This window comes from Protomyctophum parallelum (genome assembly GCF_964188405.1).
Source record: "Protomyctophum parallelum genome assembly, chromosome: 22".
Taxonomy (NCBI): Eukaryota; Metazoa; Chordata; class Actinopteri; order Myctophiformes; family Myctophidae; genus Protomyctophum; species Protomyctophum parallelum.
This window is the reverse complement of record NC_139714.1, coordinates 9,743,549-9,767,428: the sequence shown is the minus strand read 5'-3', so window position 1 is coordinate 9,767,428 and position 23,880 is coordinate 9,743,549. Positions and strand designations below refer to the sequence as shown.

Here is a 23,880-nt window from a genome sequence, read left to right as displayed (position 1 = left end):
CATCAGTTCAACGGAGTGCTTATATTTGTTAAAAAAACCCAGTCACCAGTTATCAGCTGTCAGCGCATTATAGTGTGATGGGTTGAGCACATAGACTGTAAAAAAGCACAGCTCTCCAGGTATAATTGGTTCATTGCAAAGACCGTTCGAATCCCACAGTTCCCACTTCCCACACTGATATTTTAATTTATTTTTTATTTTCATCATTCTAACTGTTTTATAAGTGCATGTTGTCACTGTTTCATACACGTGAGATTCCACAAACTATCGGATGGATATTGAATGATCTTTATTATTGAAAAGAATAGGAGAAGATAGAAGGGGGCGGAGCTATCTTCTTAAATTGTAATAAACATCATAATTAATATTGTTATATGCAATGATGGCTCTGCTTTTGTTTTTCTTTCTTTCATTCTATATTTTCTTTTGTAACTATCAGACATGACTGTAAAATGATTCAATGAAGAGGTTCAAAATATATGTGTTCAGCTTCAGATATTTTATTTTGAAAGTCAAGACCGGCAGAATCATTCGTTCTTGATGCGTGATTATTTGCTCAACAACAACGATCACGACACTAGTCAAAACTAACATGGCGTTCCATATGAGAAGAAAGAAACGTGCAAACAACAGCGCAGCGGGGATGTTGAAACCAGTCGTCATGTTGTACAGAGTTGGTATGTCATGTTTCATTCTTTGAATTGATATTTTATTCTGTTCACTTCCTAAGTTCCTCACACTAGCTTTGCACTGCCTGCCCTATTGTGTGTAGCTAGCTAGTATCTCTCTCTCTCTCTCTCTCTCTCTCTCTCTCTCTCTCTCTCTCTTTTCTCTTTCTCATCTCTCTCTCTCTCTCTCCCCCTCTCTCTCTTTAGAATCTAGAATTAGACTAGTACTTAATATGCCTACAAGGAATAAAGGATACTGGCATGAGGTGGCATCTGATCTCTCATCTTCTGTCTGTCTGTCTCTTAATTTCTCTTCTATCTGTCTGTGTTTGTATTTTGTTTGTAAATGTGTGTCATTCTTTGTACAGAACTCCCATTCATCTGTCCCTTAGCTCGATCTGCTCAGAATTAGCATTAGGGCTATGGACCAGAGCTTCCTTAATGTTGCCTTGCATAATTGCATTAAATTGAATATTAGAGTTTTGGTCCGATGCTGAGAGAGAGTCCTAGCCCACCTGGTGTTTTATACCGATATTTTAGCAAACAAAAAGATAGACCGTACACTGAGGTGCTGACCACGGGAGACGAACTTGAAATAGAAAGGGGAGGTCGCACAGCTCGTAGTCACGATGCAAAAAATACTGTTTATTGACTGAGTTACCTACGTTTCGGCAAACAAATTGCCTTCTTCAGGGTAAGAGGAAAATACCGATATTTTTACATTTTCTTATTTGAGAAAACACTTATTACTAAACAATTAACCTGGCATGATTGGCATCCCTATTTTGGCATTGCCATTACAGAAAAAACGAATTTTTATACCAATCATGGGTATTCCAAGCTAATAGAAACCGGAGCTTTCTCTTCCTGGAAATGTAGCATGCTGAAATAGAAGCCAAGTTCTTGTGTTAATATATATATATCTTTAAAAGATGTTTGAAATGACCAAACCTGCCTATCGATGATGTCACTGTTAGGCAGGTGTCTGACTCTGAAATGTCCACAGCCCACTAATGACTTGAGACACAGAGTGAGTAGACAGAAATGGTGCAATCTTATAATGAGCATATGTGAAGACCAATTATATAAAGAGGGATGTTTTAAAATGGGTAAAGTGCTCCTTTTTAAGTGGCACAGGTAAAGCCAAGTTTAGCCAAATGTTGAGAAATTCCAAGCTTTTATCTCCTATTTAATATACATTTTTTCTTTTAACACAAATCTTGTCTTCTAGTGGTCCCTGACACACAACCCCAAATCAATTTGGGGCTCCTTGACATTTAAAAAATGGAGAACCATGCCATAATTATTCTATTCCTTCATTCCAGACCAGTCTGCGGAGTCCAGTATGCAGGTGAAGATGAGTTCTCCAGCACCATCCAGGAGGACCAGGTCTATTAAACGGAAACATGGACAACTCCTAGACACCAGTAAGTTTCATGCTCTCTTTTCTTCATTTTTTTCTCTCTTTTCTGCAGAAGGAGGGAGTGCATTCTCCGGCAACGGCATCAGCCACGATGCCGCCGGGGGGGGAGGGCCGGCAGCTGCCGGGGGATTATGTCACTCCACTGCCGCTCCATCTCGGTCCGTTCGGCAGTGCCGGTAAACTGCCGGTAACAACCGCGGTGGTGCCGAGAGAAGGGGTGGCAGCTGCTGGGGAAACTGGGGAGTTTTAGACACTCGACTGCCGCTCGCTTCCGTGGCAGTGCGTTAGTCCGACATGTGTTGCGTAGTGCTTGCGGTTAGGGTTAGGTTTAAGGGTTGAGTGTCGGACTGATGCCGCCGAGAAACACTGTCGCCTGCCACGGGTGTTCCGCGGGAGTTGCCATGCGTTGCGTCGGGCTTGCGGTTAGGGTTAGGTTTAGGGTTTGGGGTAGTGTGTCAGAGTCCTAAAGCCGCCTGCTGTGTGTGTTCCACGGCTGACACCGTTGCCGGAAAATGATCTCGCTCTCTCTCTTCTGTTCGGTTGTAGTGCTAGGGCTGTCAAATGAGCTCATAATTATTATATTTTCATAGAAATCTAGGAAAGTATCTTTGGCTGAGTCCGTTGTGGGGTGCAGCTGTCAGGATATGAGTAAGATGTGGGAATAAATAATGTTTGTATGACAGAGACAGTTCAACTTTTTTGGCACCCCTGTGGGCAGAAGTGAAAGTGTTTATAATTAACAATTATTGTAATGCCCAAGTCCTATACCTCTTAGGCAATACAGGTTGCAGAGGAAGTTCAGACTTGTGATCAAGAAACTGATGTCTAAAACATGTCCATAGAGTTCAACATAAAGATTTATTACTAGCTAGTGTCCAAAACGAACATCTCGCCATTGTCCTATAGCATATTTGCCGTCCCAGCCCGGCCTAGCGGTCCGGGCACCTAGGTGCTACTGCTAATCCAGCCTGACAGCGTGTCACAGGTTTGACTCCCGATCCTGACGAACTTTGCTGCGTGTCACTCCCCATCTCTCTCCCCCCTGTCAGCTTACTTTACACTATCAAATAAAGGCTCCAAAATATCTTAGGCCATTTGAGCCTCTACAAAACATGGCTCAAATGGCCCTTACAATTATTAATTCATTCATAGTTTCAAACGCATCATACCGAGTGAGAGACATCCGCAGAGGTTGAACTTTTGCACAATTTTTCCTCTTACTGTGACAAGTCATGAATGCGTTACTCAAGTTCAAACATTGAATGGTTTTCTCTCATTGTATATTTTGCCTAGACAAACGGCATCAGCAAGAGAGCAGTCCCAGTCTGGTCCAGGAGGAATCAGAGCCTTCACAGATTGAAGACGAGCATGAGGAGCTACTTCAAAGACCAGAGGAGCCTAATGAGTCAACACACACATCACGAGTGGTGAAAAGTGAAGATGATGCTGAAAACAGTGACACAGAACCTTTGGCCAGCACCTCAACTGAACAAGTTGAAACTCTGAGGAAACATATTTGTGCGTTTTGTCAAAAAGGCTTTAAGCGAATGGATAATCTAAAAACACACATAAGGATGCATACAGGGGAAAGGCCTTTTACTTGTGAAGTTTGTAGCAAAGGCTTTGGTCAAGTGGGTCATCTAAAGGACCATATGAGGACTCATACAGGGGAGAAACCCTTTATTTGTACAGTTTGTAACAAAGGCTGTAGTCAAAAGAAACATTTGAAGAAACACATGAGGATTCATACAGGGGAGAAGCCCTATATTTGTACAGTTTGTGGCACAGGTTGTAATCAAGCAAGTGATCTGAAAAGACACATGAGGACACATACGGGTGAAAAGCCCTTCAGTTGTATAGTTTGTGGTAAAGGCTGCGGTCGATCGAGTGATCTGAATAGACACATGAGGATTCATACAGGGGAAAAACCCTTCTGTTGTATGTTTTGTGGTAAAGCCTGTCGTCAAAAGAGTGATCTGAAAAAACACATGAGGACCCATGTAGGAAAAAACCTTTAGTTGTAGTTGGTGGCACGGTCTCCGCAAGCATTCGCCGCGTGGGCCATTCTTCTGAGGGGGTGTAGGACCTCTGCCATTGTGTACAGAAGTCCACAATTTTCTCCTTGGTCTTACATATTTTCAGGAAGAGGCAGCTGACCGATGCGCCTACAGGAAAGGAAAGTAACAATGATCTTTTTCAGTCTAAACTAAATTGCAGTCACACCATGAACTCAACTTTAGCTATTTTAGAAGTTTGTAGATGGAAGGTTCCAGAACATTTTGTCTTCATCAAGGATGTGTTCTTCACCTGCAGAGCTTGACGTCTTGACTACACCTACATTATAAACATCTGTGCTTCCACCAGGGAGCCACACCCATTCTCATCAAATGATACATGATCACCAAATGATGTGGTGATCTTGTCCAGAATATAATACATAATGCAGCAAGCACGGTCAGGACCTGGACGAATTGGTGACGTCTTGTTTGGAGCCAGATCAAGTCAAACCAAAACTAGTCAGATCTGGCCCAGAATATCACCTGATTATTCTGCCCACTAAGACTGACGTCCCTGGATGAATCAGAGAGGGTCTGATCGAGGCAAGTCATTATAACTAGTCGGATTTTGCCCAATTCTTTTAAATATTATTTCAACTGGTGAAGACGTCCTGGAAATGACATAAAGAGCATCCCCATATGGGCTGGGATCTGGCCTGTTTTTCTTTTAATGTGCAGGAGTCCCACTTTTTGTCTATATACTGTATATACAGGTGCACACACACACACACACACACACACACACTGGGTGTTTCAGTTGGTTATTCATTTGATCATTGTTTGTGAATTGTCATGTCACTTTATTGTCGTTATGTGAAATGAAATGTAAGTGTCCTGTAGTAGCATATGGGCTGTTCTATATCAAGACAAATGCTATATGAAATTATTAGAACAATTAAACAGTTATAGCTGCATGTGAGCTTTGCGAATGGTTTGCTCATTGTGCAGAGAAGTTCTGAGATCAAAGGCAAAAGATTCAGAAATAATGTAGTTACTGTATGTCGCTTTTACTCTTCTTTAATAGATATTTCTTATTTGACCACAAATGTACACAATGTTATTTATAAAGCATGTTGCTTAGACACATTATAGTTTTGATGTTAACCAGGTATCCTATAGTTTAAAATATACAAAATATTATTCACTGGTCTGTCTTTATTTCCAGGTGAGATAAATAAATTGGCCTAAAAGGGATATTACACTACATAAATGAGTTGAATTTGGCCAGAAATGAAATACCTTCATCTCCCTAGCTGATTAAGTTTATTTATTTTAGATGGAATTGGATTCCCATTACAAACTGATTAAAACCTCTTAAACCCCAGGGGGGTTGAGGGGGAAAATCTGCAACATCAGAGTTGGAACCGGAGACCAATGAACCGAATAAAAGCATGGGTACCAAGGCTACTGTGAACCAAGTTGCATATGGGAACACTGGCACCCACTGGTGACATGAGGAACTTCCAAGAGTAAGTTGCCAGGGATAGGCACCGTGTTGCACACTTCACAGTAGTTAGTTACACACAAGCACAGAACCATGTCACCGTGACATACATATGCAGCAGCTCTAGGGATGCGGACAGTTTCACTTGATGCAACAAAACCAAAGAATAACTAACATTTTTATAGTGCTTTTCCAAGTGCTCAAAGTGCTTTACAATGTTTCATTCATTCATATATTGGGGATGTTACTATTACTCATTGCCCTCACACTGGCATAGACACATTTGCTAATTATTAAACAAAGGGCTTAAGTCTGAATATTTTATAGTACAGATGCAACATATTGAAATTAAGAAACAAGCTAGTAGAATAAGGAAAACATTTTTATTTGAGTACAAAAGTACAAAACTAGTACCGGTAAACATGCAAACACAACACACAAAACTCAAGACAATGATGTAAACATTGTCTTATATTATTTACAAAAACAGAAAAGAAAAGGATGACCAATTTAGAACAAATAACAGATTTGTAGGACATTTTGAACCCAAAGTGTTCTACTGTTGACCTAAAGTGCATTGGTGAAACGTCATTGCACATACTGTAGCAGCACTGTTATTTAACCTGCAGAAACAATTCCAGGGCCTGCTAACCTTCTCCTTTTCCCCCCTCTCCAAACTCTTTGCCGAAAAACTCGTAAACAAAGATATAAACATTGTCATCTTATATTTACAAAATAATATATATAATTACAAAAATTAAAGGATGACCAATTTCGAACAAATTACAGCCCTGCTCTTTTTTCCCTCCAAAACCTTTAGCCAAAAGTAATCGACGTACAAGCTCACAGTGTGTCACATTGCTTGTACATTCATTTTGTACAATTTTCACTGAATGTCTCCCCAGGAATCCACTCTACGGTTCCTGTGGTGTTGTGGGTGATCCAAAGATCTAATTAAAGAAAGGATGTGCCAGGGCTTCCGAGGCAGAGATGCGACTGGTTGGTTCCAATACCAGACATTGCTACGAATAAAAGAAAAAATATAGTGGTCAGTTCAAGACTACACATTTTAAAATACTCAAGACAGCATGGCAGTTTAATACCAACTGCACTAAAAGTCATGCTCACAGTTAAAAGGTCATTCCCTTCTTGGCCAAGGTCGGGCAGCAGCCCAGCGCCGGGCAACTCTTCTTGGCCAAGGTCGGGCAGCAGCCCAGCGCCGGGCAACTCTGGTCCCCAGGGGACCATTGGGCTGTCTCCGGGGCAATCCTCTACTCCTGGCAAGCCAATCGCCCTGTAAAACACAAGTCAGGGATGAACTAAACTTCTCCCATATCCACAATATTACAGTGTTGCCACGTACTAGATAATAGATAGGCATTCTTAGCTAGCTTGTTACGCTCACTGAAGCCCCTTTTCAACCGGGGTTGAACCGGTTCCGTTCTTTTCCGTTTTTTCCTTGCCTCATTTTGAACCAAATGAATTTGTTCAGATCCCTAAAAGTTGGTTCGGAACTGGAACCAAAAAAAACCCCCACTTCTTCTTGCCTTGAAGTGGGAACCAAAGTTGGCGTGTCACTATTCAAGTGGGAAGATGTGATATAAACCATCATAAGAAACCAGTAAGACGCCTGGGCCCTAAAGGGCGAGGTCGCGTGCGATGTCACGAGACCTGAGCACCATATATGGGGCTTTCCCCATGTATGGGGATTTTGAGACGGACAGGAAATGCATGATTCCATAGTTAACTGTGACCTTTGCGGCAACCACAGTGGTTATCATGAGACTGTCACAATAGAGTACAATAGACGAATAACAGTCCAAATTTTATTCTGACCCCTCCATCAAAAGGCCTAGTTGTCCTGACCCCTTATCCATCATTATGGATACTTTTTGTGGACTGTTATTTTTCTATAGTACCGGTACTACCATATATGGGCATAACAGGGATTGTATTATTCAGCTGGGAATGTTCATGTATGTAACATTTTTTTCCTTCCTTCCTAAATTCTAGTTTTTACATATATATTTTGCTTGTTCAAGTTTTCGGGCATGTTTTAGAGCGTAAAATGTGTGCCAAGCGGGGCTAAATGGGGTCCAGGTAGAGCCAGACCTTCATTTCCGGCCTTGTTGAGATCTCTATCCTCTGTTTGGATTTCTATTATTACTATGATCTCCAGTTGATTGTTATTGCTGTATGTCTCCAGCTTGACTTTGTTTATGAAGACATGCCTGGTAGAGATTACTTTTTGAAAGCCTTCGTTATTTCACCTAGAGCACCATATATGGAGACAACAGTGATATCCAGTGCTGACATCAGACTAGTGTAGAAACCTCATATATGGATATACAAGCCTGGCATCGTCATGGTGATACTGATACGTACTGAGTTGGCTGGCATCATCATCATGACATCTAGTGAACCATATATAAGAAGAATCCGAAGAGGTTTAGGCTAGGGAGCTAGCAGCATTTGCTATGCTCTTCATGAGAGACTCTAGTCTATTGCCTTTCCGGACGAGACAGGATATTTGGCCTTACAACCCAAATATCCTCAGTGATATCTGGCTTTGCAAACTGGATATCGTTGGGTTCGAAATTTCTGCATCCCGGTTAAGTTCGGATCAGACACCTAACTTGCCTGGGGTTACCAGGCGGTTGATTTCATGACCTGGGGGCTTGCCTGGGGTGTGTGACAGGAATTGCGACTTCATGACGCAATAATAAAAGCCAATAGCAATAACATAATCAGAAAACAAAAACAAATAGTCATCTCTTTTTGAGATATACAGGTTTAATGTTTGTTTTTTGTTCAATGTTTGTTTTTAAAACGCCATTGAAAATGAAGGGAATTTTTTTACACAAACATTAAATTCCATTAACAATAAAGATAATTTAATGTTTGTTTTGACACTTTGACACATTACATCACCTAATCATAGCAACATGAGTTAGACTTTAATATATTAATATATACCGAATTCCCTCCTCGATATTGTATATATATATATATCACTTTCTTTTGACATTTTAAAGAATAATTGCAGTGCAGAATAAAAAAGTATCTCCTAAGAATGAGAGAAATTGGTCGAGTTATTTGACTGGCGATGTGATCACAAATACGATGCCAGGAGAAACGAGACAAAACTCACTCAAAGATTTTGTAGAGCTGCTCAGCCTCTGAGTATCCTTGGAACAGTGGCCTGTGGAATGAAGAATTGCTCACATGGGTAATTCCGCTTATAACAATTTTAGAACAAGGCTCAACACATACAGCTCTATCTGTCTTTACTGCGTATATACAGCAAAATACACAGGTACTGTATTTGTTTGTACAAATACAAGTAGGTGTGTCTGTGTGTGTGTGTGTGTGTGTGTGTGTGTGTGTGTGTGTGTGTGTGTGCGCGATATATTAAAAACGTATAGTCATTCATCACCATCGATCACCACATTCAGGAACAAAATCACATGTCAATCATGTCATTTCTTGTCAATCCACACAGCCCTATCAGTAAACACCCTCTCCAAGCCAACTGCTCATACTTCAAGAGGAAGAGCTCGGCCAGGATGCAGCCAGCACTCCACATGTCAACTGTGGACGTTTGAACAGAACCAAGCAGGACCTCGGGAGCGCGGTACCACAGTGTCACCACCTGCAAACAGTGACAGGAATCACGAATGTGAGGGAGGGATGAACAAAGTGATTATATGAGATGTATTTTTTAAGACAGGGAATGGACCAGGTTAGAATGTAAACAATAATTTACAGCGGCGTTTCCGGGTAAGATGTATATATATGTCTGATGTTGGGAAGAAACTAAACCACCTAACTCCACAGTGTTAATTTTTCAGGAAATTAAAAAAAAAAGTTTTTCGGGAAATGAAGAAAAGTTTAAGGGTTTAATGGAGTTAAGAGGTTTTGTCAGAAGCGCTTTTTAACACTTTTCATTGGTTCAACACACAGACGTAAAGGGTGTTTAATAGTGTTGATTTATGAAGGACACTTTTTTTTTTTATTATAAGAAAACCCCTCAAAAATGAAGTTAGGTGGTTTCCGCCCGTCATAATAACTATTTCATAAGTGTGCTGTTTTTCTAGAAATAAGGTTAATGATTACAACACAATGCCTCCTCCCACAAAATTGTTAACTAAAGGTGAGATCGAGCCTTTGCAAGTTTTGCCCCTAGGCTATGGAATGAGCTAGGCCCGTAACGATTTAGTAATTGCATCGATTTTTTAAATTAAAAAACGTTCCACTACATCGATTTATTACAGAAATCGTAATTTTATGTCCTTATAACGATCTAAAATCGGTTTGCAATGCAAAAGATTGATTGTATCGATATTAATAAATGGTGTCTTGTATTTAGTTCGAGACATGTTAATATTTGATGTATTTTTAAACCATTTGTATGTGATCGTCGCTGTTTTGAGATTATTCTCTCATTCCTAGGTTTATACTTGGTTTCGCACCGTGTCGCGCACCGACACAACACACGAGATTTGAGCTTGCAGATCAAATATTACATATGACATGCTGGGAGAGACTAAAGCTAGTAGGCTGCTACCACGCAAGCAGCAGTGAGCTTCCACCTACAAACTGTGGACTACTTTTATTGACTATTATCGACTTGTTTTACTTTTATTGTTGTTAAAGCACTTTGTGACTGTGATAGTCTGTGAAATGTGCTCTACAAATAAACTTTACTTAGGCCTACTTACTTACTGACAACTGTACTACCGATATTACCATCTCTGCCATCAACGCTATCACTATCACCACCATACTACCCTCAGAATGTAATATACTAATTATACTACGTTATACTGTATTTAGGCAAAAGAATAAGCTTGAACAGTATTTTTTAATTTGAGATATTTCTGCTGTGTTTGGACATTCTCTGTCAAGCCATTCCATATATTCACCCCGCAGTACTGGGTACCACCTCAAATCATAACGCCACACCACCTCCCTATCCTTGAACTTTTTCAGAATGTTCCCAGGAAGTAATTTATTCCTTACTTTATAAATAATAAGAGCCGTTTTCAATTAAACTAAATCTAGGAACTTCAATGTATATGCCGTTAAAAACAGTTCATTAGGGGGTGATCATAATTTACATTATATACTATTCTTATTGCTCTTTTTTGCATTATGGCTAAAGGTTGAAGGATGCTTCTATAACTATTTTACCACGCCTCCACACAATAAGACAGATATGGTATTATTAGTGTATTTGTACAGAGTAATCAGTGACGTATAGTTGAAGACATACCTTGTTTTGCCTAGCACACCAACGCCCCTTGCCACTTTGGACCGGACATACTTTACATACATACAACCAACAGAAGTCAAATGAATAATAACCGACATGAGGTACTTTACTTACCCCTGGAGTTAGGGCAACTTGGTACATGCATGTAAATCCAAAGTCGGCAATCTTGACCTGTCCGCTGCTGCTGACTAGGATGTTCTCTGGCTTCAGGTCATGGTGTACCACATTGTTGGCGTGCAGGAAGTCCAACCCATGAAGCAACTGCACCATCAGTTCCTATACCGACAGGAAGGTGGATGGATGGAGGTGAAATTACAGTTAAGACACCGTGATCTTAAGTCCTGTTTAGTACTACAGCAATACATCCTTAAGACATGACTCTGCCCTAAGTGCATTTAGCATCAACCTTGAATATGATCTAAAATAAGATATCCACCAAAGAAAATGTATATAATGGAATGGCATTTGAGGGCTTTGGGAGGACACGAGATGTTGAAAATAAGTGTCAAGTTTGCACCTTAATTTTGCCAAGGCCTAGACCTTGGTGGATGGGGACCTTAGAGATGTATGCAGACAGATCCTGGTCGATGTATTCAAACACCAGGGTAAGAGATATGTTCACTCCATTGTATCCAGAAAATGAATCAAACAATCTGCAGAGCAAAACAAAGTACATGCCATGACACAGTGGTTCAAACCTTCTGAACCTTGTCAGGTCGTGCGGCGTGCCTGTGACCCCGCTAAATAACAATATTGAACTAGGGACACCCACCCTGATAAGCACTAGGAATGTAGGAGTTGAGACATTCAATTTATAGTGTGGCAGCCGACAGGCTTCGTTTGTTTAAAATGGGAAATTTGGTATATAGGCCTAGTCTTTTTTGTTGGCCTAAAATATTGTCTATACACAATTACACATACATTCATGAATCCACTTGCTGACCGGCTGTCACTATTGGGCAATTTTTTTTATAGGGGTTTCTTGTGACCCTATCATTAACATCCTATGGCAGGCCAAAATGTCAAACTTTCCTTTTGTTTTAAGTAGCATGTGACATGTCAAACTAGGGGTTTTTCATGATTCTGAATCCATTCTAAGCATTAGTTTTGCACAAAAAACACTCCTTGGACTAAAAGCAGCCATAGCCACTTGCCCAAATGTGCCCAAAATGTGCCGACCTCATCACATTTGTCATGACGTCTATGGCCGTTTTTAGCCCAAGGAGTGCATTTGGTGCATAACTAATGCTTGGAATGGATTCAGAATCATGAAACCCCCTAGTTTGACATGTCACATGCTACTTAAAGCAAAAGGAAAGTTTGACATTTTTGCCTGCCATAGGATGTTAATGAATAAAGAAATTGCCCAATAGTGACAGCCGGTCAGTTGTGGACTCATGAATGTATATAGATTTCAGGCCAATATAAAAGACATATATACCAAATTTCCCACCCCATAACCCCTGCTGCCGGACTATTAGTTTGACACGGTTCAACAGACAAATATCGTGAAAATAGACAATCTACAAGCTCACTGTGCTTATAGATCAGCTACTTTCACAACTTTTCCATCTTTCGTATAATATTGACAATTTGGCCAATGTTTGGCCAGTTTTTATAGTATAGTAGTTTGTTGATTGATCTACTTTTGATGCAGTAATGGTCTTTTTATTTTCTTTCTTTCTTTCTTTTAGGTCTTAAAAGTGCTTTAATTGTGACTTCACTGTCACCCCCCCCCCCCCAATCATGTGGGGAGTGGACCCCCTCCAGAACCACTGCCATAATAAATGGTAAACTGGTGCATTTATATAGCGCCTTTATCCAAGGCGCTTTACATAAAATCATAGATCCGGCATATTTTAACGATTGCCCGGGATACTTATCCCAAATTGAATGGTTATGTGATATGCATATGAACAGCAAAGACATAGATGAAAGCACATACGACCTTTTACATCACGAATCAGATTGGATCATATCAGTCCGTGGGTCGGGGCGCCCCTTGAAGCGCAGGCCAGAGGGGTCGTCTGTCCTGGAGAATTCTGACGTGTCTCTACTTTTTCAGACACTATATAGAAATCTTTCTGTCTCTCTGTGACCTTGCTTGAGCACTAGGGTGCACACTGTTATAAGTAATGGTAACGGCTTAAAAGGTCTACTTTATCCCAACACCACCCGCCGCCATAATAACAAACAAACAAAGCGAATAATTCCAAGTTCAACATCCATTCAGAGTTGGAAAATAATATAATGCTGCTGAAAATACACTTACTTCACTATGTTGGGATGGTCGAAGCACTCGAACAGCCCAACCTCGCGGATAAGGAGATCAATACCTCCCTGGCAGTCTGCACCTAACCTCAACTTCTTCATCACCACCATGCGCTGTTCACTCCCATCCTCTCTGGCCTTGTAAACGCTTCCATAGGCACCGGTGCCTATTTCTTGTAGAACTGTGTAGGAGTGCAAGATTGCAGGAGTGGTGTGGTCAGCAAAGCTGCCCATGATGGACTTGGGTCTTGGCTGGGCGTAATTCAAGTAAATCTAGGGATTTAAAAAATAAATAAACGAGAGATAGCAATATTAAGCAGTGAGAGCAAAATATGGAAAATGCAATGCATTGCCCCAGCAATAATAATAGCCTAATAATACTACTACTAATAATAACAATAGCATTCATTGTATGCAAAACATAAAATAAAACATGCAACGTGGATTACGAAATTGACATAATAATCTATGGAAGGTAGGGTGACCAGATCCAAACTGTTCAGTTGAGGGACAGAATTATCGCTTGTGTGGGACGGAAGGGGTTATAGCAACGTATTACTAGTTAAGTTGCTATAAATGCCTTGATGTCATATTCGACCATATGCCTAATATTGCCTATCATTTTGTTATTAAACTCCTTTTAAAATGCTAATTTTGGTCATGGATGGTATATGGCTGACTTGGTACAGTAACCTATAGGGGATATTTCTCATGTTATTTTAACAGGCTTTAAAACACATCTTGCAGGAAAAGAGACAATCAATGGGATACCTTTACAACAGAAATCCAACTATTAGGGGACTATAGGGCATTTTGAACACTGCTGCCTGCCAGTCACAATGTAGGACAGGGACAAGGTCTCAATTTGTGGGACGCCTTAAGTGAAAAGTCTTGGAAATGATGAGGGACTGGGGACATCTGGTCACCCAAATGTGCAAGGCCTGCTTTGCTTTCAGAAGCGAAACACCATTTAACGAGATTGTTTAAGCCTAACATCGTTTGGCTTTGTTTTTTTAAATGAATTTTAACAATGCAATCTACTACGCAAAACATTTCAATCATTCAATCTCTTTATTAGCGGACAGTCTCCATATGTAGCCTAAATGCATTGTAAACAAGACTTAAAAGATGAGGAAACGGCTATCTTAAATCATCCAAACTCTTCATTGGTGGACTCATGGTCCATATAAATATCAAATGCCTTATAAACAAGTCAAAACAAGAGTTGAAATCGCTTTGCAATTTCGTTTACCTTCTGAACGGGACTTCGCTGACCTTACCTATACATGCGGGTGAAAAAGAAAGTTTTTAGCACATGGAAATTGGAAAACAAGTAACCCTCGACCTTAGTCTCGACAAGCATGATGGGTCATCATCCACACCCCCAATTTGCTCCCAACTAATCAGATTTTTTGCAAGCGGACATGACGCCCCAACCATATTTGGGTACAGGCCAGGGTTTGTAAACATTTCAATGGTTGCCTCACTTACCTGACAGGTTGAGTCAATACACTACAAAAACACAAAACATGACAATGGATGCTGCAAGTAATGAAATAGATTTCACACAATATATGGTCACATTCACACCAGAGAGCTTTGCTACGATTAAAACGAATCCTGCTGCGCATTTTCAGAAAGTGCACTTCGTTTGGCAGGCTCATTCGAATCCTAATGGGTATCAAATAAGTAAAGAACCGCATTCTACCCCGAGCAAAAACGGGGGTTTCGCTTCGCTTCCAATCGCACTTGATTACGATTCGGTGCAGGTGTGAATGCAATCCGCAGTAAATAAAGGAATTTAAGCAAACAATGTGGCGGGTGAGGAGCTGAACACAGTTGGAGACGGAGAAGGCATATTTTACGCAGCGCAAAGATGTCCCGTTACCGTGGATAGACGTGGTCGAATGAGGAGACTGAAGCCCTGATCGAAATGATCAGTAGCCTACATTAATCAATTGCTTAAGGAAACACATAAAACACTGCAGTGTGGCCTATTATAGCCTACATACTATCCTGTCTGTCTGTCTGTCTGTCTGTCTGTGCGTGCCGTAAACATGGAGTGCTGTCACTGTGTGCCTGGGGACTGGGGAGTATAAGGACTTTCATCTCGATAAACTTGTAAACATTTTGCGCTGCTGTCTGTTATATCAGTGCGCAGCGCTGTGCCTCCATGCCATAGACTGTAACTCCATGCCCAAAAGAACAGTGCGTGGCTGCATGCGTATAGTGAGAGAGCGAGAGAGAGGGGGGGGGCGTCCAGTCCCACTGCCCAGACGGCACGACACATGCACGTTAATGAGTATAATTGTATTGATTGATTTATTTAAATATTTATTAACAGTTTGCAGAATTACAGTACATTTCAAGCACAAACTCAATACAAAGATTGTTAGTGAGTGGACGACCCAATTAAGCATTACACTTGTTTACAACAGGGTCCACCATGTTCAATTCATCAAAACATTTAGAGACGTACAAATAGACACTTCTATATAGTTAAAGAACAGAACAGGAATTCATCATAAAGGAAGCAAAAAAGGAAAAGAAACATATACAGTGAGGGGAAAAAAGGGGGGGGGGGGCGGTGGGGGGGATTCAGATTTTACGGGGCCAGTTTCGAATTGCAGCCGTCCAGGTGCCCTTTGAGAGCGGTTTTGAAGGAGTCAAGGGATTCTGTTAAAGGTATATTCAGTGATTTCACTCAAAAAACCTTAGGTTTCGTTTTTGGCTGTGGGACCCAGCCTTTCGTCCAATCAGGATAGAGAGTCAAAAACGAAACCTAAGGTTTTTTGACCCCCAGGGGTTAACTGGGGACAGGGAGGAACTCCTTATATGGCCAGCACACTCTATAGTAGGGAGGATTATCACAACAAAACAAAAAAATAAGTGATATTTGAATTAAGTGAAATCACTGAATATACCTTTAAGACATGGTAGGGCATTCCACATTTTGGTGGCATAGGAGCGAAAATAATTTAGTCCCTTGTTTGTGCCGAATCTGGGTTGTACATGGTTTGTTGCACTCCCTCTGGTGTTGTGGGTGTGGACTTCGTTTACATTAAGGAAGTATTTAGACAGGTACATGGGTATCTTGGTGGTGTATCGAATCTTGTGGACCAGACCCATTGCAAGATGCTGTACTCTGTCGTCGACCCTAAGCCATCCCAGCCTGTCAAAGTGGGCAGGGGTGAGGTGGGTTCGGGGGGTGAGGCCAAGTAGGAGCCATAGATCACCATAGATTTCACTGTGTAGGCTAGTTTATGAATGGAACACACTGATAAAGGTCCCCCCTGCTGCGTTTCCAATTTCTGCGGATGACAATGTGAAGGCAAACCGCAGCAAAATAATCCCAAATTCTCCGCCCATTCGCATTGAGTCTACCGAAGTATTAGATGAGAATGTGACCTAAGATGTAAAGGCCTACTCTGACAAATCCACTATTTATCCCTATAGTGTACAGTCTTCAACAGGGGGTCTGGTCTGGGATCCCGACCTGTTGCTGGAGAATAGGCCAGATCTCAAAAGACTCACACAGAGGCTGAGAAATATGTTTTAGTTTCACAATCTGCACATCGAGTGACATGATCCATGCATCTGACATGTTCCTCATCCAGATCATAGCCAGAGTGAGTGTAGACAACAGGACCAGAGCACTAAGGAAGGGCCTGTATAGAGAGTCACTGACGTCAAGGTCCTCACCAACAGAATAGAGGAACATGGCTAATTGAGTTCCTATAGAGACTCCAGGAGTTGCCATTAAAAGATAACTTTTCAACCTATCTTCATATAATTGGTCCTCACTAATGTTCACGATAAAATACCCCATTGTTTTCCTACTCTGTCTGTGTCTCATAGGAGGGCTGTGGGCGTCCACCAGTGACATCATTGTTAGGCAGATTTTCTTTAAACAAGATTATTTATTTATTTAATATTTCAATTTTTATTATCGTGAGAACGATGGCTTCCCTTGTCGCATTGCAACTTTTCACAAATAGAAAGCTTGCCGTTTCTATTAGCTTGGATTCCCCATTGATGATGTCACTGGTGGACGGGTTTCTGAACTGCCCCTATGAGTCATAGACTGAGTAGAAAATAATTGTGGTATTTTAACTATTTGTATCATGAACAATAGACCAATTATATGAAGATAGGCCGAAAACGGTGAAGTGGTCCTTTAAAGTCAGACTGTGCTGATCTGTGACATGTGTTCTCTGACTCATAAGGCCGACTTGCTATATAATGCCAAAGTTTTACTAAGTTGTGTGATGGTGTTGCTTGTCAACAAGTATTTGTTATTTTCGGCAAGCGACACCGTTGTGTGATTATTGTAAGTAGGCTATAAATTGAGCTTAAGGGTGTACTTCATACGTCAGACTATCAAATGTCTGTGCCCTTTCTACTATTTTGTAAGAGTAGATGTGTATTGAACAAAAGTTTGGAACTGGAATATTATCAAATTGAAGCTGATAAATGGGTAGTACTCTCTCCTGATTGACTGAAGATTATCAATATCAACCTGAAAATGTATTTTGTGTTTATTAAAGATCTGGACAGAGGGGGAAGACCCCTGTTACTGACAAAACACGCTATAGCAATTATTACTATTAGTATTAGTAGTGGTTGGTTTAACCTTTTAATTTATAGTTTTACTTTTTGTTATAACTAAAAAATATCTGAAATCCTGGAACTTATACCTACAGTATTTGGCACTGAGTAAAAGTCTCCACATGATGGCGATGTAGTTCACATTTCTGACCTCTACACTAGCCCACAATGTGAAATAACTAAATAATAAGTAACCATGCACTTGACTTGAATGCAGAGCAATGCAATTTGATGCAGACATTAATAACCATGCAGTTTACACATTTACAGAATACACAGGACTTTTACTTGTGGTATTGTATTGCTGCTACAATCTGAGTACTTCGATTTCAGGCCTTTTAATCAATTCAGGCAGAGGTTTCAGATTGAGAAATAAGTGGAACTACAACGACCACAATGCAACGCGCGTTAGCACCAGTCCCATGGTCCCTCTTCACTTCACATCCGCTTGGCTGGTTATCTCAGTGAGTGTGTGTATGTGTGAGTGAGAGAGAGAGAGAGAGAGAGAGAGAGAGTGTGTGTGTTGGTTGGTGGGGAAAAGGACTTTGTGAAATCGCAGCGACGATGTCAGTCCAGGTTGTGGCAGCGAAAATGGCCGAGGTCGAAATCAAAGACGTCACCGGCGTTGGCAAAGAAGTACCGGCCGGTGGTTCCCCGGCGGTGACACCGAGCCCGGAGGACAAAACCCCGGCCAAGACCATCAAGAACGAGCCGCTGCCGCAACACGAGGTCGGTTCTTCTCCCGCTACGACGACGACCCCTGCGCCGGAGCCCTTCTCGGTCAAAGCCGAGGACCCGAGCTGCCCGGGCGGCTTCCTCACCCCGACCATCCCCGGCAAGATGCCCCAGGCGTCGGTTCTGAAGCAGCGACCGGAGCCGCAGCAACAGAACGGCGGCGGAGGAGGAGGAGGAGGAGGAGGAGAGGCTTTCGTCAACCGGGACGGTACCGTGGCCGAAGCCCCGCGGATGAAAAAGGTAAAGGTTTAACCTTGTTGTTTTTGTAGCTGCAAGTAACAACACTGTTGTGTTGTTAGCCTTTTCCTCCCCCTGTTGCTGCTGGTTGTTTGGCGTTTGGTAATACTGCTATATAATACTGCAATGGAAGAAGCTCTACTCTCATTGTGTTCAACCTTACATGATGCTAGCAAGCCAGGGCAGCCATCCAGGCTAACTGAAGCTAAAGCTGATTCAGCGCTGTCTCTTGTGTATGTCTGTCTAGGTTGTTAGGGAAGGCTGCTGTTCATTTTAACACCCTCAAAACAAAAGAGTTACAGATGGGGCAAGTTTCCATTATGTTCCATATTTTACTGTACGTGTTGTTGTTCTCGCACAAGCGACTGGCAAATTAATTCAAAAGGGGGGCATAGAAAACGTAGCCTACAACATGGTGCTGCTCATGTCCTGTCATGTCAGAGGTGCAGACAGTGTGTTTTGGTGCCACACACGCACTACCAGTGGTTCTCAAACTGGATTCCTTCCAGGTACTCTTGGAGTTCCTTTTTAGGGGGGGGGGGGGGTCTAAATTGTCCCTTACACAGGTCTATAACTCGGACAGTGTTCCATTTCTATACTGTCAGAGGCTCGAAGTTAAAGAGAGACCTTGCAATTTGTAAAGTTTGAGTACCACTGCACTATAGCAGCACTACACTGACTATACCCACGTTGGGTTGACCTTTTCGCGGAGCTGTCTGTCCGTCAGTGTCGCCGTGTGTGAGTGTGACACAGACAGTGGATTGATGGAGTGATTTAGGTCCGTTAATAGGAAACCTCTTTGAGTGTCATGTGCCCTGGTGACGGTGTCAAGTCTAGCCTTGGATCAAGACTATCACAGTATGTGATAGTAGATGCATTTAATCAAGTCTGACTTTGACTTTTCATTTGCAAATCAAGATTGATAAAATACATCTGTGCTAGTTTTAATCCAAGGCTAAGACAAGTCATGGTCCTCTGCACAGTGTGATTCTCAATTTGCCCCCCCCCCCCCCCCCCCCCCCCCCCCCATTATTATTCTGTATTTGGCTGTGGACCCCATCTGAAAATATGTTGTGCCAGGGACCCCCTACAAGATTTGTGTTGTTAAAATGTTTCAAACATAATAATACAAAATGTCACATTTGTGGTCACAATATATTTTTGGAAAATATCAGATCTAAAAGCTCATCTACTTGTAGTGTGCTTGTAGATCGGCTAAGCCTATTTTGAAATGGCCAATTCATATAGGTTTAAAGTGGTTATTAACCGATTATGATGATATGTTTAGTTTACTCACGTGGCTGGGGACCTCCTGGAACTGCCTCAAGAACCCCTGGGGTGTGGGGTCCGGTCCACAGAACCACACTGACTCGGCATTAGGACAAATATCATTCTCTTTTGTACTTGACTTCACCAAAATAAGAAAAGAAAGAAAGGAGACTGAAGAAGATGATGATGATGTTGTTGCTTATGGTGATTTTGTATGTCAGTGTGAACTATTTAGTTATTCCCAAACTCTTTAATTTCAGGGAAGGGCCCCCTTTGACATGCATTATAGGCCACAGATAAAGACATCTATCTCTATCTGTCTCTAGCATCCCAATAGAACATTTGTAACTATATGTTACAAATGACACGATTTGGTCTGATAAGGTCTGCTCTGTCGTTTGTTCCAGAATTCCTTTTACAATCTGTGTTGCATAGCTTTATTCCAATATTGTATGAGCATTACTGATGGTGTATAATCTAAATGTCTCACAATGGAAACAAACCCTTGGTGTTTTTTGTGTTATACACTGCTTTTACTTAGCATAACCTTTGACTGTACTTCCTGTACTGGAGATGATCAAAATGAGACTGTCAATGTTCATTCATAGAAATTGGGCTAGGCGATATGACTTAGTCAGTCAATATCATGTTCTTTTCTTTTTAAATGGTGAAAATAGCAGATCTAAGAGCTCACAATGCATTTCAGCGCAACGAGGTGTGAGCTTGTAGATCGGCTATTTTTGTACAACAAACATTAATGCCGCTTTAGGTTAAAGTGGTGTTCAGATGATCAGACTAATTGATTTATTCAAATATATTAAAATGCTTTCAATTTGTGTGTGATATATAAGAAAACATTCTAAAAAAACATTGCTCCTCGATTATTTGGATCCCTGGAATAGCTGACTACTAAGTATGCTATTTCATGTCCTTGCCCTCTATTTCACCTCACCATAGTGTTTAAGTTATCGTTCGTTCGCTTATGTGCTTAACATACATTATGTAAAAGCCCAATAAGCCTTAAGTTGCCAGTCTGGTGAAAATGTGTGTTTGTGTGTGTGTGACTGTGAATGATCTAGCCTCAGCCATAATAGTACACTGTGCCAGCTCTGCTACCTAGTTTTGACAAGCTTAGTTTACTGAAGACTCTCCACCCACAACCTCAACAGGTATTTAAGAAAGGGAGTTTCTAACCTCATGGATTTAGGGATTTCAGGGGCCTTATGATCAAACTGATTTAACCTGACCATGAATTGGTGCTCAAACTACTTGGGTGCTTCCCAAATGTATCTTATCTTCTTTTTAGTTTTTCAGAAGGTTCTGATGGTCAGGATATGGTTGTCCAAGGTTCAAGGAGACAGCATGCTTTGATAAGGGGTTCTTGGATGAGGCTGCCAGCCGCAGCGGCTTGATACAGATAAATAGTTGATACTTTGATTCATTGCCTGCGATCAACAGTGTGGTATAATTCGTTGTAATCATAGATGGGTGTTCAGATCCAGGCAATGGGTTTAGATATTGGATGAGTATGGCTTTGGCTGGCTTTAATAAGTCAATGTCAACACAATTACTGACTAATTAAAGTGCCTCACTTTAATTAGTTCAATACTGACTACTGAGAGAATGTGTTTGGTCAAGTGGCTTGTTGCTTTGAACTCATTTAGACTGTGTGTGTGTGTGTGTGTGTGTGTGTGTGTGTGTGTGTGTGTGTGTGTGTGTGTGTGTGTGTGTGTGTGTGTGACTGTGTGTGTGACTGTGTGTGTGTGTGTGTGTGTGTGTGTGTGTGTACTATGTACACCACTGGTTTGGAGTTGGATGCACTGGGATTCAAACCCACTGGCTTTACACAACCTTACTGAGAAAGGGGGGGAAATGACCCCCCCAGAGCAAGCCGTGTTGTGGTTTGACTTTGAAGACACTCCTCCCGTGCACGACATCTTGAAAAAGACCCCACTAGCAGTTGTACAAAAGCAGAGCAGATGTCACAGAGCAGATGTCTTCCGTGCCTCTGTCTCGGAGCGCCGCTGATGTGGAGGTCAGTCTGAGGACGGAGGAACCAGGCCCGCGGCACGAAGCGCGTCGGGGGGTCAGAGAAGGACCTTGTTGTCAGCCTGACGCCAACTGTCACATCTGGCTCATCCAGGAGACCACGTTTGCCTACAGGACTGCCACAAATCCAGTGAGAGGTTTCTGACATTCCTTAGAGCAGATGATCTCAAAACATTTCCATGACTAGAGGGCAGATTAATTGTTTAAATGCTTAATGAAAATGACATCGGATAAGTGTATGTATAGAACCAAACCCGTTGTGGCCCCTTTCAATCTGATTTTAAAATGGATAATTTAAGAGCGAGGCAGGCTGATTATAATTACACTCCTATATGATGGATTTGAATCATCATAATCATAAAGGCATGAGTGTTCAACTATCCACTGTTCGCTTTGACATTTCTTGTTAGCAAATTGAGAGGAAAGCCTAAAGAGAGGAAAGCCTGAAAGAATAATGCACCAAATCGCTCTCATCACAAAAATCTGCGGTGTACGTTGCTGTCCATTACTGTGATTAGATTACTTTTCATTGTCAGTGTGTATTTGCTTGATCAACTGGTTCAGCACAGACATTCCCCCCAGAACATGGCCTATTTATAGAAGCAGCATGCATTGGGGCACTCTGTGGGCCCGGTGCATTTTCTTTAGAAGACTGTGGCTTGAGTGCGTGTCGTGCTGCGTGATCAGTGCGAATGCCCTCTGTCCCAGCAACGGAAGTTGAAGCTGTGAGGAGGGCCAAAGGGTCATGGCTAAAATGCTAATCCTCATATAATCTCAATTAATCTCTACACATTGCGACCGTAGTTGTTGTCGATCATGACAATTATTATCGGTTATCAAAGTGAGGGTCGGGAAATTAATTAGAGGTTTATTTTTTGTAAATATATATTAGATCCTTTGTTTTTATATCTCAAGGTCATTTCAACATGCTGAAAGGGGGGAAAAAATGTCATTGTTTACGATATGCTCAGTCATGATTTATGAACTGAGGAAAGTGAAATCATTAATGGTGGAATCAGGCAGCATGAACGGATTGCTGGCTGAGTGGCTGAGTGAGCTGGCTTTTAATCCATGCCTCTATCATGTCACCACATGAGTAGGATTTAGAGTCCAGGCTTGTGTACACATTGAAATCCCCAGTGTAACTTTTACTCTGAGATTGTACAAAATAAATGCACCCTTACCGGTTTTGGCGTTCCATTTTGTACACTCTAAAGTTACCAACCCTTATGAGTCCATTTGGTTCCATTTTATATATATATATATATATATATATATATATAATATATTATTATTTATTCATTTATTGATAGGTAGAAGGTAGTGTGACAGGAAATGGGGAGAGAGGGATGGGTGGGTGACACGCAGCAAAGGTCATCGGGATCGGGACTCTAACCCACAACACGCTGTCAGGCTGGATTACCAGCCTAGGTGCCTGGACCACTCGGCCGACCCAGGCCCACATTCTTTGTTAAATTAAATGAACACCCAAGGAGTTTACAGTGTAGGTGGGCCAAGAGATCCTGCTTCTCTTGACTGGATGATATGGAGAGTGATGTGTAACCCCTCAGGGAGGCGGCCTCTGCGCTCTGGGAAGGCCAGGTTGATTCTTCCGGTTGAGAAGAGAGTGGGGGATTAGTCTATGGTTTTACAGGCCTGGCTAGGCCTTGAACTGGCTACTGTCTGTGACCGTGGCTCAGTGGCGTGTACTTACTTCTCCTCGTCTTTCTTGACACTTGCTCCCTGAGTGCCCTCCTGTCAAAGACTTCAAATTTAGGCCGTGCAAGATCAGGGGTCAGTGGTGTGACCCACAGAGGAGCTTTTAGACTTGAGGCCGTGTGTCC

At 41.7% G+C, this 23,880-nt stretch overlaps 2 protein-coding genes and 1 long non-coding RNA gene across 9 annotated transcripts in view; 2 read left to right on the top strand and 1 right to left on the bottom strand.

Moving 5' to 3' along the window:
* Positions 1–547: 547 nt before the first annotated feature.
* LOC310853321 lies at positions 548–4,811 on the top strand. Its single transcript, XR_014568772.1, has 3 exons — positions 548–677; positions 1,994–2,095; positions 3,385–4,811. It is a non-coding gene; the product is annotated as an uncharacterized lncRNA (long non-coding RNA).
* Positions 4,812–8,739: 3,928 nt separating this feature from the next.
* On the bottom strand, positions 8,740–11,137 carry LOC310853646 (cyclin-dependent kinase 4-like; the record flags this gene model as incomplete). The annotated part of the gene is made up of 3 exons (XM_083758038.1): positions 8,740–8,794; positions 9,135–9,244; positions 10,982–11,137. 3 exons carry the CDS (start codon positions 11,135–11,137, stop codon positions 8,740–8,742), a joined length of 321 nt encoding a protein of 106 aa, XP_083614164.1.
* Positions 11,138–18,230: 7,093 nt separating this feature from the next.
* ahcyl2b (adenosylhomocysteinase like 2b) overlaps positions 18,231–23,880 on the top strand; it is a 69,411-nt gene continuing 63,761 nt past the window's right edge. For all 7 annotated transcript variants that reach the window (XM_083758221.1, XM_083758222.1, XM_083758216.1 and 4 more), the window contains exon 1: positions 18,231–18,721. In XM_083758221.1, the coding sequence (XP_083614347.1) occupies positions 18,311–18,721 (411 nt within the window). In that variant the 5' untranslated portion in view covers positions 18,231–18,310. The remainder of the gene's footprint in view (positions 18,722–23,880) is intronic.